Source organism: Theobroma cacao, chromosome 5, assembly GCF_000208745.1.
Source record: "Theobroma cacao cultivar B97-61/B2 chromosome 5, Criollo_cocoa_genome_V2, whole genome shotgun sequence".
In the NCBI taxonomy this organism is placed as follows: Eukaryota; Viridiplantae; Streptophyta; class Magnoliopsida; order Malvales; family Malvaceae; genus Theobroma; species Theobroma cacao.
The window spans coordinates 30,904,884-30,916,082 of NC_030854.1; the positions used below are offsets into that span (position 1 = coordinate 30,904,884).

Below are 11,199 nucleotides of genomic sequence, written 5' to 3' on the forward strand. Positions count from 1 at the left end.
GGTTGGGGGGGAGGGGGGGGGGGGGAGATCTTTGGAAGTGGAAAGGATGAATCTAAGCGTTGAAGCTGCCGCTTAATTCGTGGCAATTTCAGCTTTCCGATGCCGAGATAGTCAGCTGATGCAGTGGTAAGACAAGCTCTTTTCTCCACCATTAGAACAAGATTTTCTTTAATCTTATTTGGTTTTGTTTGTGTTGACAAATTTTTGATCGATATCATGTTGAATTTATTTCCCAATTTGATGATTATTTATTTATTCTTTAGTTCTGAGGATTGGAGTAAATAATTTTCAAATATGATGATGATTTTTGCATATATTTTATTTTATTTTTAATTTTCAATTTTGATAACCATTTTGACTGCCACATAGGACATTTAATAATGACACTGGCTATGGGAAATGCTCCCAAACATAATCATCTTGTCAAAATATAAAAAATTTTAGTCAAATTTTCGTTTTTCAGTCCAAAGAATTTGGTCTAGTTGAGACATCGCATTTGACAACTCATCCCAGCTCAAGCCGGTTCCTTTACGTTGACTTTTTTTTTTATTCCTTTTTTGGAGTTCTGACCATGCATGAAGATATGCTTTGCTCGTTGATTCTCAAAACTCTTACAAATGCTTCAACGTTTGCAGCTGTTGTCTTCTGTAACTTGGTTTGATTTTCTTTTCCTTTTGTGGGTTTGGTACTTTTCCATTTGCTGCTTCTGCATGCCTCTTGCATTCCTCAAAAGCCAGAACCTTTCCTTTTGATTCTCTGTCATCACATTAACTAATTCTACACTTTCTCGTTAGCTCTCTGATTGCTAAGAGAGATGGCGAGTGAGTGAAACCCTTTTTAATTTCTCACCATTTTGATTATTTGATTTAAGTCATTTGGTGTCATCGTTGCTTGGTTGCTGTTTTTCATTAATATTTTCCTTTTTGAGTCTGCCCTGCTGTTGGTTCCTACTGAAAAAAAAAAAGAGAAAAAGGAAGCAAGGAACCAAAGAAAGAAAGAGAACACCGGAAAGAATGGAAGCCGCAATTGCTACTGGTGGCGCTGGCAACCTGGTTGCTGAAGTTGTCAAATACATAGCCACTCAATTTAAACGTCCTATAAGTTACATATTTCTCCATAAGAGAAATGTTGAGAATTTTGAGGAAAAGGTTGAGATGTTAACAGAAAGACTGGAGAGAGTGCAGAATGCTGTTGATGTTGCTGAAAGGAACATGGAGATAATAGAAAAGGATGTCCAAAATTGGCTTATTAGAGTGAACAGGATAGTCAATGAAGAGGTGAAGGAAGTGAAGGATCTCGAAGACAAAGCCAAGAGCAAATGTTTTGTTGGCTTGTGTCCTAACTTCAGGTCTCGTTACCTGCTAAGCAAGAAAGCAGGAGAAGATGCCAACACTATTGATGAACTCCTCCGGCAAGGTGAATTTAACAGGGTATCATGCCCTGCTGCTCCACCAGACATAGTGGCTGCCTCTGCCAAAGAGTTTGAGGCCTTTGATTCAAGAAAGAAAGTTTTTGATGAGATCATGGAGTCTTTGAAAGATGCCAGTATCAACCTGGTGGGGGTCTATGGGATGGGTGGTGTTGGCAAGACCACACTAGTCAAAGAAGTTGCGAGACAAGTCAAAGAGGATAAGTTATTTGATTCGGTGGTTATGGCAGCTGTAACTCAGACACCTGACATTCAGAAAATTCAAAACCAAATTGCAGATATATTGGGTTTAAAGTTTGACGAGCAGAGTATGACTGGAAGAGCATGTCGGTTGTCTGACAGGTTGAAGAAAGAGAAGAAGATTCTTGTTGTTTTAGATGACATTTGGGCGAGGCTAGATCTGGAAGAAGTTGGGATTCCTCTTGGAGATCAACAGAAGGGATGCAAGATACTATTGACGTCAAGAGATCAAGATGTACTATTTAATGGGATGGATGCTAAGAAAACTTTTGCAATCGGTGTTTTGGAAGAAAGTGAAGCTTGGCACCTCTTTAAAAAGATGGCAGGGGACAGTGTTGAGAATCTTGAGTTGTGGTCTACTGCAATTAAGGTAGCACAAAAATGTGCTGGATTGCCGGTCGCCATTACCACAGTTGCAAGGTCTTTAAGAAACAAGGGTTTATTTGCATGGAATGATGCTCTGAGAAAACTACAGAGGCCTTCTCTTACAAACTTCACAGGGATACCAGCACATGTATACTCAGCTATAGAGTTGAGTTACAATCATTTAGAAAGTGGGGAACTCAAACAGACTTTCTTGCTTTGTAGTCTACTAGGTCACCATGTTGCCATTCAAGACTTGTTGAAATTTACCATGGGTTTGGGTTTACTTAGTGGTGTTGGCACAGTAGAAGAAGCACGAGATAGACTGTTGACATTGGTGAGCAACCTCAAAACTTCTTGTCTATTACTTGATAGCTTCACCTGTGATCGCTTTGATATGCATGACCTTATTTCGGATGTTGCCTTAGCAATTGCCTCTAGGAACAACCATGTGTTTGTATTAAAAAATGAGGATGTTCTGAAAGATTGGCCTGATGAAGATACTATGAAAATGTGCAGTAGCATTAGTTTGTGTTATGCTAGTATTAATGAGCTTCCTGATGAGTTGAAATGTCCTCAACTTGCTTTCTTCCATATGGGTAGCAAGGATGCTTCTGTAAGAATACCAGATAACTTTTTTAAGGAAACGAAAGATCTTAAAGTCCTAGATTTAACTGACATGCATCTTCCCTCCTTACCTTCATCAATTTGTCTCTTAACAAATCTTCGTACACTATGCCTAGATTTCTGTGTGCTAGGAGATATAGCCATTATTGAAGGGCTTAAGGATTTAAAAGTTCTTTGCCTTATAGGATCTGATATTGAAAGACTACCGAGGGAAATTGCACGGTTGACACAGCTAAGGTTATTAGATCTGCATGATTGCACCAAACTCAAAGTGATCCCTCCGAATGTCTTGTCAAGTTTGTCCAGATTAGAAGAATTATACATGGGTAACAGTTTTGTCCAATGGGAAGCGGAGGGACATGCCAATCAAAGAAGCAATGCTAGTCTTGCAGAATTGAAATCTTTGTCTCGTTTGACCACTTTAGAGGTTCATATTCCTGATGCCAAGATTATGCCAAGGGACTTGTTTTTTGAAAAGTTGGAAAGATACAACATCTTTTTAGGAGATAAGTGGAATTGGTTTGATACGAATGAATACTCGAGAACTCTGAACCTCAAGCTAGATTCAGGCATTGATGATTTGGATCTTGGAACTAAAATGTTGTTGAAGAAAACTGAAGATCTACACCTACATGAAATGAAAGGTGTCAAGGTTGGGCTGAATGAGTTGGAAGATGGGGAAGGTTTTCCACATTTGAAAAATCTCCATATCCAAAATGGTTTGGAGATTCAATATATCATTAATGACAATGATGCAGTTGATAAAGTTGAGTTTCTTCAACTACGGTCATTGACACTTCAGGATCTACCACAACTTATAAGCTTTTGCTCTGGAAACAGAAGAGGCTTAACTTCCATATCTCCACTGGAATTTCCACTTTTCAATGAAAAGGTATTTATTTATCCTCTTTTAGTAAATGGCATTTGTTGGTCTTATTTCTAACAATATTTAGATTTATTCATCTCAAACAATGTTCTCAAAATTAAACTTAAATCCCACATTATTTTTGCTAAGTGACCCTTATATTGTTATAAAGCCAATATATAAGTTGCAGAATTAATTTGCTCGGCATGAGTTACTCAACTAGATTTCCCGTAATTCTTTAGAAAATCGTGTTTTATACTTATTCTCTTTGTAAATTTATATGTGAGAGTTTAGCTTAAGTGGTAAGATGTGTGAGGGTTTCACTACAGATCTTTTGTTCAAGAATTTCTTCCCTAGTCTAGTTTTGAATAGGTTAATCTTAAGATAAGATTAATATTACTCTAATGTAGTAAGCTAACTTAAAAGATTGAGACAACAAGAATTGAATAGATAACCAATTGATTTTATTATAGTAGGCAACAATTCATTTGTAGTTCAAATAAGCTGCTTAAGAAATAAACTGGAAACCTGGGGATCCAACTGAATTTGATTGATAGTCACTTTCTCTCTTTCCTTCCTTTTTCCCCCCTTTTTTCCTTTTTGTTTTTGATCAGATCATCATTTTCTTTATATGCTATTCGATGTATAAAGAAAACAAGTGTGAGAAATTTTAAGGTTGACATTGTTTGAAACATTTTGTTTACAATCCCTTTGTATGATGTTGAAGCAGTTATCTGAATCTGGATCCGCTATAGTTTGTCGGCTAAACATAGTTTTTTTTTTAAAAATTATTTTTAATTAAGTGGGAAGGAAGGAGGTCCAGTTGATGTTGAGATTTAGAGCAATTTCATCTAAAAACCAATGATTTCTAACACTAACTCATCGTAACTCAGTTGCTATTAAAGACACTGAATGAGAATGGGTAGTAATTTCTGCTCATTGGCGCAGCAGTTGGAATGGCAGGCATCATTCCTTCTTTTTCATCATAGTGTGTTATGTAATTATATATACACAAAAAGAAGAATATCTGTTTCTTTTTGTTTAATTTCTTTTTTATCCTCTAGTTGAAATAAGAAGGTAAGATTTTTATAGAAAAAAATTACTTGTGTGTAGGTGGTGTTTCCATGCTTGGAAAACCTGCGGTTGTCCTCAATTAACGTTGAACGGATATGGCACAATCAGCTTTCTGAAATATCTTATTGCTTTCAGAATCTGACAAGCTTGATCATTGAAGGTTGTTGCAATTTAAAACGACTATTATCCTCTTCTATGATTAGAAGTCTAGAGCATCTCAAAAGCTTTGAGATAAGTGACTGCAAGTGCTTAAGAGAGATAATATTCACAGAGGATATAGAAGAAGAAAACAAGTCTATGGTTTTATTTCCTTGGTTAAACTCTCTTAAAATAAAGAGTATGCAACATCTTATTGGGTTTTGCTCAGAAAATCATATTATTGAATTCCCATCCTTGAAGCTATTGGAGATAGAGCACTGCCCTCAATTTAAGGGATTCATGTACAAATCTACGATGGAGGACAACCAACGTTGCTCTACACAAGCTCTCTTCGACGAAAAGGTAGATTACTGTTAATGTTCTTTTCTCTACTTATGTTCTCTTTGTCTTGATTTCGGCCTTGATTGTAGGAAGTATAACTTTTATTATCTTTTCACTCTTTAATGGCATGTACTACACACAGGTTGCATTTCCCAGTTTGGAGAAAATGACGATTTCCCACTTAAGAAATATGAAGATGATATGGCACAGCCAGCTCTTTGCAAGTTCCTTTTGCAAACTGGAAGAAATGAGAGTTGAACACTGTAATGAGTTGCTGACCGTTTTTCCATCTAACATATTGGGAACATTCCAACAACTGCAAACTCTGAAAATATCCAGTTGTGGTTCACTAGAAGAAGTATTTGACCTTCAAAGGTTAAATATGGAAGAAACACAGGTTGTAACCACTCAATTAAGAGAATTAAATATTGTTCATTTACCAAAATTGAAGCAGATTTGGAATAATGATCCCCAGGGAATTTTAACCTTTCAAAATCTATGTATAGTATATGTTTGGGATTGTTGGAATCTGAAGAATGTGTTTCCACCCTTCGTAGCTAGTGTTCTTCCTCAACTTAAAGATCTTAAAATATATAGCAGTGGGGTCGAGGAGATTGTTTCGAAGGAGGAAGGATCGGAAGTGGCTATTACCTTTGAGTTTCATCAAGTATCCTCCCTTATTCTTTGGAACCTACCAAAACTAAAATGTTTCTACCCAGGAAAGCATACAACAAAGTGGCCAATGTTAAAGAAGTTGATAACCTATCATTGCAATGACATAATGATACTCAGTACAGAACAGCGGAACATCCAAGAAATGAATGGTGGCTATCAACTTGAATCCCCAATCCAACCACCACTTTTCTTGATTGAAAAGGTATGAAATAATTTATTCTTTTTTCTAAATATTCAAATGTAAGTTCTCACTATAATTTTGGAAAAACTATAACAATTTTACATAATGATTTATAAAAAATTATCAAGGGAATATTGTCATTCTTATACTTTAACTGTTTAATTCAATTAATTGGTACTTTATTAATTTTAAACTTAATTTAATTAGTAAGTACTTTAATTTTTTGTTTATTAAGTTCTCCCCTACTATATCTACTCATTCTCAAGTCTCATCTCCATCTCCTAAAAATATAAAAGAAAAAAGGAACGTTATTAACCACCTTCTTTCAATTTCTCTTTCATTTTCTCATCCCATGCTCCAATAGAAGAAATTTTCTCTAGTTATTTATCTTTTTATTTCATTTTTTGGCAATTATATTTTTTTTCATAGCATTTAGATTTTATCCTTAGATAGGCATTGCATGTATTGATTGACTAATGGAATTTATATGATATGGTATTTCGAAAGTTGTCCAATTGTTTGCATCATTTTCACTCACTTTAATATTCCCAATATAGATTAATTTATTACATTGCTTTGTTCTGTCCATAATATTTTCAATTGGATAGTGAAAATATGAAATATCATTAAACGAAGTAAAGTTTGAAATGTAATTCTGATTTGTCTAAAGAATTGCATGACCTCTCTTTTCAGCATTTATGTGATGGACTTTTTTGGTGTGTGCGCGTTTTCAGGTCATCCCTAAACTTAAAGAATTGTCAATAAACTGTGATGACATTACAATGATGCGTCATAGTCAGTTTTCAAGAAGCCTTTTTCCTGGAGTAAAAGTCCTTAAGTTGCTCTGCTATCATGATGAAAATGCTATTTTTCCAATTGCTTTCGTTGAAAGATTCCAAAATCTAGAAAGGCTTGAGGTGATTTGTTGTAAATTCAAAGAACTATTCTCTTCTGAAGGAGATATAGATTTGGAGAGACGTGCTGGGACACTTTCACAAATTAGAACCTTAAAATTGGATGGTCTTGATAATCTTCTACATATATGGAAGCAAGACTCACGACTAGACCACATTCTTCTAAATCTTGACACTCTTGAAGTTCACAACTGTAGGGGTCTGATTGGTTTAGGATTGTCCTTGTCATCTTTTCAAAATCTCAAGACCTTGGATGTGTGGGAGTGCAATGCAATGATAAATTTAGTTACATCCTTAGCAGTCCAAAGTCTGGTGCGACTTGAAAAAATGAGGATAAGAGAGTGCCTTTCAATGAAAGAAATTGTTGGAGATCCGGGAGATGAAGAAACTTATGACATTATTTTCAGTAACCTGAAATGTTTGGAACTTCAACATTTACCAAATCTTACAAGCTTTTGTTCAGGCAATCACACATTTGAGTTCCCATCTTTGGAACAAATAATTGTGAGCCAGTGTCCCGAATTGAAGGTTTTTTGTCATGGAGTTCTAAATGTCCCACTGCTGAGAAGAGTCCAAATAACAAACGAAGATGATAAAGGACCTTGGGTTGGTGATCTCAACAGCACCATCCAACAGCTTTACACAGAACAGGTACTTATCAATTTACCAAGTGTTATTCATCTCTAATATTATTTGTCTTGTAAGGCTCTTGTAATTAATCTTTCTATTGCTCGGTGTTGTTTTGAAAACCATTGGTGATTGCTCATTTTCTTTTAATTGTTTTGCTTTACTTTAGGGTTTTTCGGATTTTATTTCTTTGTTGTTATGATATTTATTCTTGTAATATAATAAGTGGCATAATAATTTGAATTTTGTAGGTTGGATTCCAAGGAATGGAGTATTGCGTACTTTCCGAGTTTTCTAAGTCAATGGTGCTATGGAATGAGAATCTTCCTGGAGTTTTAGACTTCAAAAATCTTAAGAGTTTGGAAGTCTATGGATGTAATAGATTGAAGTATATTTTTACCTTTTCCATGGCTTTGGATCTTCAGCAACTCAAAGAAATAAAAGTTAAAGATTGCCTCATGATGGAGCACATTATTACAAATGATGGAGAGGAAGCAGCGACATTGACAATCATGTTCCCTTGGCTTCAGTTCGTAACTCTTGAGTCATGTTTAAACTTGACAAGTTTTTATTCAGGAATTAATACATTGGAATGTCCATCTCTGAAAGAAATTATTCTAGTTGACTGTCCAAAGATATTTGCATTTGCATCCACAATTTCCAGAGAGCAAGGGCCTGAGAAATTTGACGGAGGATATATGAAAAGGAATGGAAAGGGAATCCCCAATGACTCTGTTGCACCCTTTTTCAGTGATAAGGTCAGTCTTTTTTATTTGTGCAGTGATAATTTTTAAAGTTTTGAATATTTAGCTTTGTAGTTGTGGTTGTTGAGAGAAAAACAACATTTAATCAACACTAGAATAAAGTTTATTCGAGTTTTCTAGAAAAACTGAAGCTGCAATAGCCCTATGACCTGATTTGGGCTGCAAATAAATTAGTCTTATAAAAAACAAACCCAAACTTTTCAAATATTGAAGCAGCTTCATGATTATGGTTCAATCTCGCTAAAAATCCATTGAAGAGAATAGTTCATGGTTCTATCCTATCAATAACAACACAAAGAGTCCTGACCATCGTTCACAACTTTGGTACCAGAACCAATTTAATCATAGTGCTGACCATCGTTGTTTCTCATTATTTGCATGCCAATGCTTTGGAATCTTTTTTCTGTTGGATAATTAAATATTTATTTTAATCTCCAAAGGTTGTGGCTAACTTGCTACAGTGGACTGGCTAATACCCCAGTTCCTAAATTAAACTTTGTTTATAGGCTCTTCTTGCCTCAATGCTCATGAAACATGCCACATTGCTTTCCTTTAATTAAAGAATAGAATGTTGTTCATGCAATGAGGATTGTGCTTGCAGGTATTGTGTCCCCACTTGGAGTACTTGCGATTGTGTTCAATTAACATTCAAAAAATATGGCACGATCAGCTACAAGTAACATCTTCTAACCTTCAGAACTTAAAGACTTTGATTGTGGAGGGTTGTCACAGTTTGAAATATCTATTTCTACCTACCATGGGAAAAACCTTTTTGCAACTCAGGGACCTTTATATTATTAATTGTCAGAATGTGGAGGAAGTAATCATCTTAGAAGGATTAACAGAAAAAGAAAGGATATCACAAATGTTTTTTCCTAAACTAGAATTACTGGAGCTCAGAGGCCTTCCCAAACTTGTGAGATTCTGCCATGGAAATTACTTTGTCTTCCCTTTCTTGAGAACACTATGGATAGCGGACTGTCCTGAATTGAATACTTTAATTTCCAATTCTCTAATTGGAGGTCAACCTCAGATGGCTCAAAAGGAGGAAGGAAACAAGTCAGAGGTTGATGCTTTATCCCTCTTCAATGAAAAGGTGATTTCTTCTTTTGCTTTTTTGCCATATATGAATTTTAATTTTCTTCCAGTATTCTTGTATATTCTTGTAGCTAGCTTTTCTTACTTCTATTAATTTCACCTTTCATAGCAGTAGTATATTTAATAAGATTTCATACTGGTTACTTTCCCAACCCTTTTGTGTATATTATCTAAGTATGATTTATTTTCCCTTGTTAACATGAGTAAATAAATTCTGCAGGTCGCATTCCCTAGAATAAAAGAATTGAGAATTGCAGGCATGGGGAACTGGAGAAAGATTTGGCAGGACAAACTCACTGTGGATTCATTTTGTGAACTAAATTTCCTCTTAGTGAAAAATTGTGAAAGACTTTTGAATATTTTTCCGTTTGACATGATGGAAAGACTTGACAAACTAAAAGAACTGCATATATGGAACTGTGCTTCATTAGAAGAAATAATTGGAGCTCATGAGCCCAATTCCTATGAATCACATGTGATTAATGCTACTCAATCAACCATCATGTTTGTACTTCCTAAAGTAACATTCCTTGGACTTTCTACACTTCCCAAATTGAAGTGTTTCTACTCCAAGATCCATACTACAGAATGGCCGTCATTAATAGAATTGCAAGTGATTGGATGCAGCAAAGTAGAGATATTCGCTGGGGAGTATCTAAACTTACAAGAAGTGCAAAGAGAGAGCCAACTTGAAATCTCTACTCAACAACCCTTGTTTTGGGTCAGTAAGGTATGAACACCATAAATATTTAGCTTGTACTGATGAATTTTCAGTGTTACATTTTACATGGTCATTTGTGTCAGGGTCAATCTGCAGCACTTTTCCTTTTTTTTTTCTCTTGTTATTTCACAAATATCTATTGCATCAGTATGCTGAAGTGTAGCTGTTCTCCTTTTTTTACTTTTATAATAAACAATTGGAGATTTAGACCTTTAGATGGTTCATTGGGATTGCAAGTATGTTCTACATCCTTTGCCAATTCAAACCTTTACTTTTGTTTAACATATTGTTAATTTCTCAGAAGACGTTCCCCAATCTTGAAGTATTAATTCTCGAGCAGAATGACATTATGAAGGAGATATGGCTTGGACAACTTCCAACACAATATTTTAGCAAACTAAGAGGGCTTGAGCTCGTAAGCTTTCCTTTCAATGCAGTTTCTGTCCCAGATTGTTTCATTCAGTCATTACCAAATCTTGCAAAGCTTGTTGTCAGTGAAGCTTCCTTTAATGAAATATTTCAATGTGAAGGACGTGAGGGTGTGGGAGAACATGCAAAAGCACTTGCTTTGTTGAGTGAACTAAGGCTATCCGAACTTCCCGAGCTGACATGTCTCTGGAAGGAAGAAACACCACTTGGAGATGCTTTTTATAACCTGAGAACTCTAGAGGTGATGGGATGTGGAAAATTAATGAATTTAGTGCCATCCTCTGTGTATTTTGAAAATTTGACAACTTTGGAAGTATCAAAATGCCATGGATTTATAACTTTAATAGCACTCCCAACTGCTAAAAGCATGGTGCATCTCGCAAGAATGAGTATTACTGATTGCCAAATGATGGAAGAAGTTGTAGCTTGTGCAAGTGAAGTGAAGGATGGCATCATTTTCTCCCAACTGAAGTATTTGGAACTTGGTAATCTTCCGAGCCTATCAAGCTTCTGCTCAGGGAAATGTTCCTTTCTATTCCCTTCCTTGGAAAATGTTACTGTCAGAAACTGTTCAAAGATGAAGATTTTCTCTCAAGGAGAGTTGAGAACACCCAATATGCAGAGAGTTCAATTTGCTGAAGATGAAGAGCGTTGGGATGGAAATCTAAACACAACTATGGAACAGATCTTCATACAAATGGTATGCCTTCTT

At 35.6% G+C, this 11,199-nt stretch overlaps 1 protein-coding gene across 1 annotated transcript; it reads left to right on the top strand.

Moving 5' to 3' along the window:
- On the top strand, positions 314-11,187 carry LOC18599407 (the record flags this gene model as incomplete). The annotated part of the gene is made up of 8 exons (XM_018121011.1): positions 314-3,551; positions 4,638-5,099; positions 5,221-5,955; positions 6,669-7,499; positions 7,727-8,233; positions 8,841-9,335; positions 9,558-10,067; positions 10,360-11,187. Coding segments are annotated over exons 1-8 (6,906 nt in total), but the record flags the coding sequence as incomplete, so codon positions are not given.